The 878-nt window shown below is 70.8% G+C and overlaps 1 protein-coding gene across 1 annotated transcript; it reads right to left on the bottom strand.

Moving 5' to 3' along the window:
• Window positions 1–55: 55 nt before the first annotated feature.
• EMIHUDRAFT_253750 (hypothetical protein) lies at window positions 56–667 on the bottom strand (the record flags this gene model as incomplete). The annotated part of the gene is made up of 2 exons (XM_005782675.1): window positions 56–285; window positions 442–667. Coding segments are annotated over 2 exons (456 nt in total), but the record flags the coding sequence as incomplete, so codon positions are not given.
• Between the last annotated feature and the right edge of the window lie 211 nt (window positions 668–878).

Here is an 878-nt window from a genome sequence, read left to right on the forward strand (position 1 = left end):
GGAGGCCGTGCGGCGGCCGGTGGTGCAGCGTGAGCGTCGACCCGTCCCGGAATACCAGCCGGATCGGCCTCGGGATGACGGGCGCGATTGCGTGCACGGCGCGCGCGCGGAAGCCAAAGCCCGAGTAGGGCGTGAGCAGCACTGCGAGGGCGCCCGCCAGCAGGGCGAAGGTGCGCTGCACGAGGGTGCCCTGCGTGTCGAGCAGCCCCACCGCGCACACCACCCACAGCACAGCCGAGCAGAACAGGCCCAGGCTCACCATCCAGCCGCCGCCACGGCTGAGCCCTAGCCAGGAGCGGACGGCGCGCAGAGCCATGCGGAGCGCAGTCGGCTCCTCCGAGTGGCCGCCGCGCTGCGCCGCGGCCTCGCGCCGCGCCATGTCGGCCGCGGTCGCGGCCGCAGTGGAGCCCTCCACCACCTCCGCGTCGGGCGGGCGTGGACCCGTGCTGCTGCTTCCCTCGCGCGCCCCACTGATGCTGCGGCCTTGTGGCGGCGGCCGCGGCGGCATCACCCCTGCTCTCGCCGGCACCGCGGGTGCGGCCGCCGAGGGCTGATCCGCAGACGTGAGCAGCAGCTGCTTGGACGCCTTGCGCTCGCTTCGCGAGCGGAGGTTCCGACGATGGGCCGGCGGCGCCCAGCACCGGTCCATCGTCGTGAAGCATCGCATTGCAGATTCAATCTGTGGCGGGACGCAGCACCGCGTGAGCGGGAACGGGTGGGGTGGAGCAGTGAAGCGAGCGGCCTCGCCGTGTCTTCAGCGCGGTGAGCCCCGACTCGGCTGGGGTCTGCTTGAGCGAGGAGACTGTGGAAGGTAAAACACGTCGGCGCGTTTCTTTTTTGGCTTTCTCTCTCGAGCGAAAAAATCCACAAAAATCAAG

The sequence above is a fragment of the Emiliania huxleyi genome (genome assembly GCF_000372725.1).
Source record: "Emiliania huxleyi CCMP1516 chromosome Unknown EMIHUscaffold_1877, whole genome shotgun sequence".
Lineage (NCBI taxonomy): Eukaryota > Haptophyta > Isochrysidales > Noelaerhabdaceae > Emiliania > Emiliania huxleyi.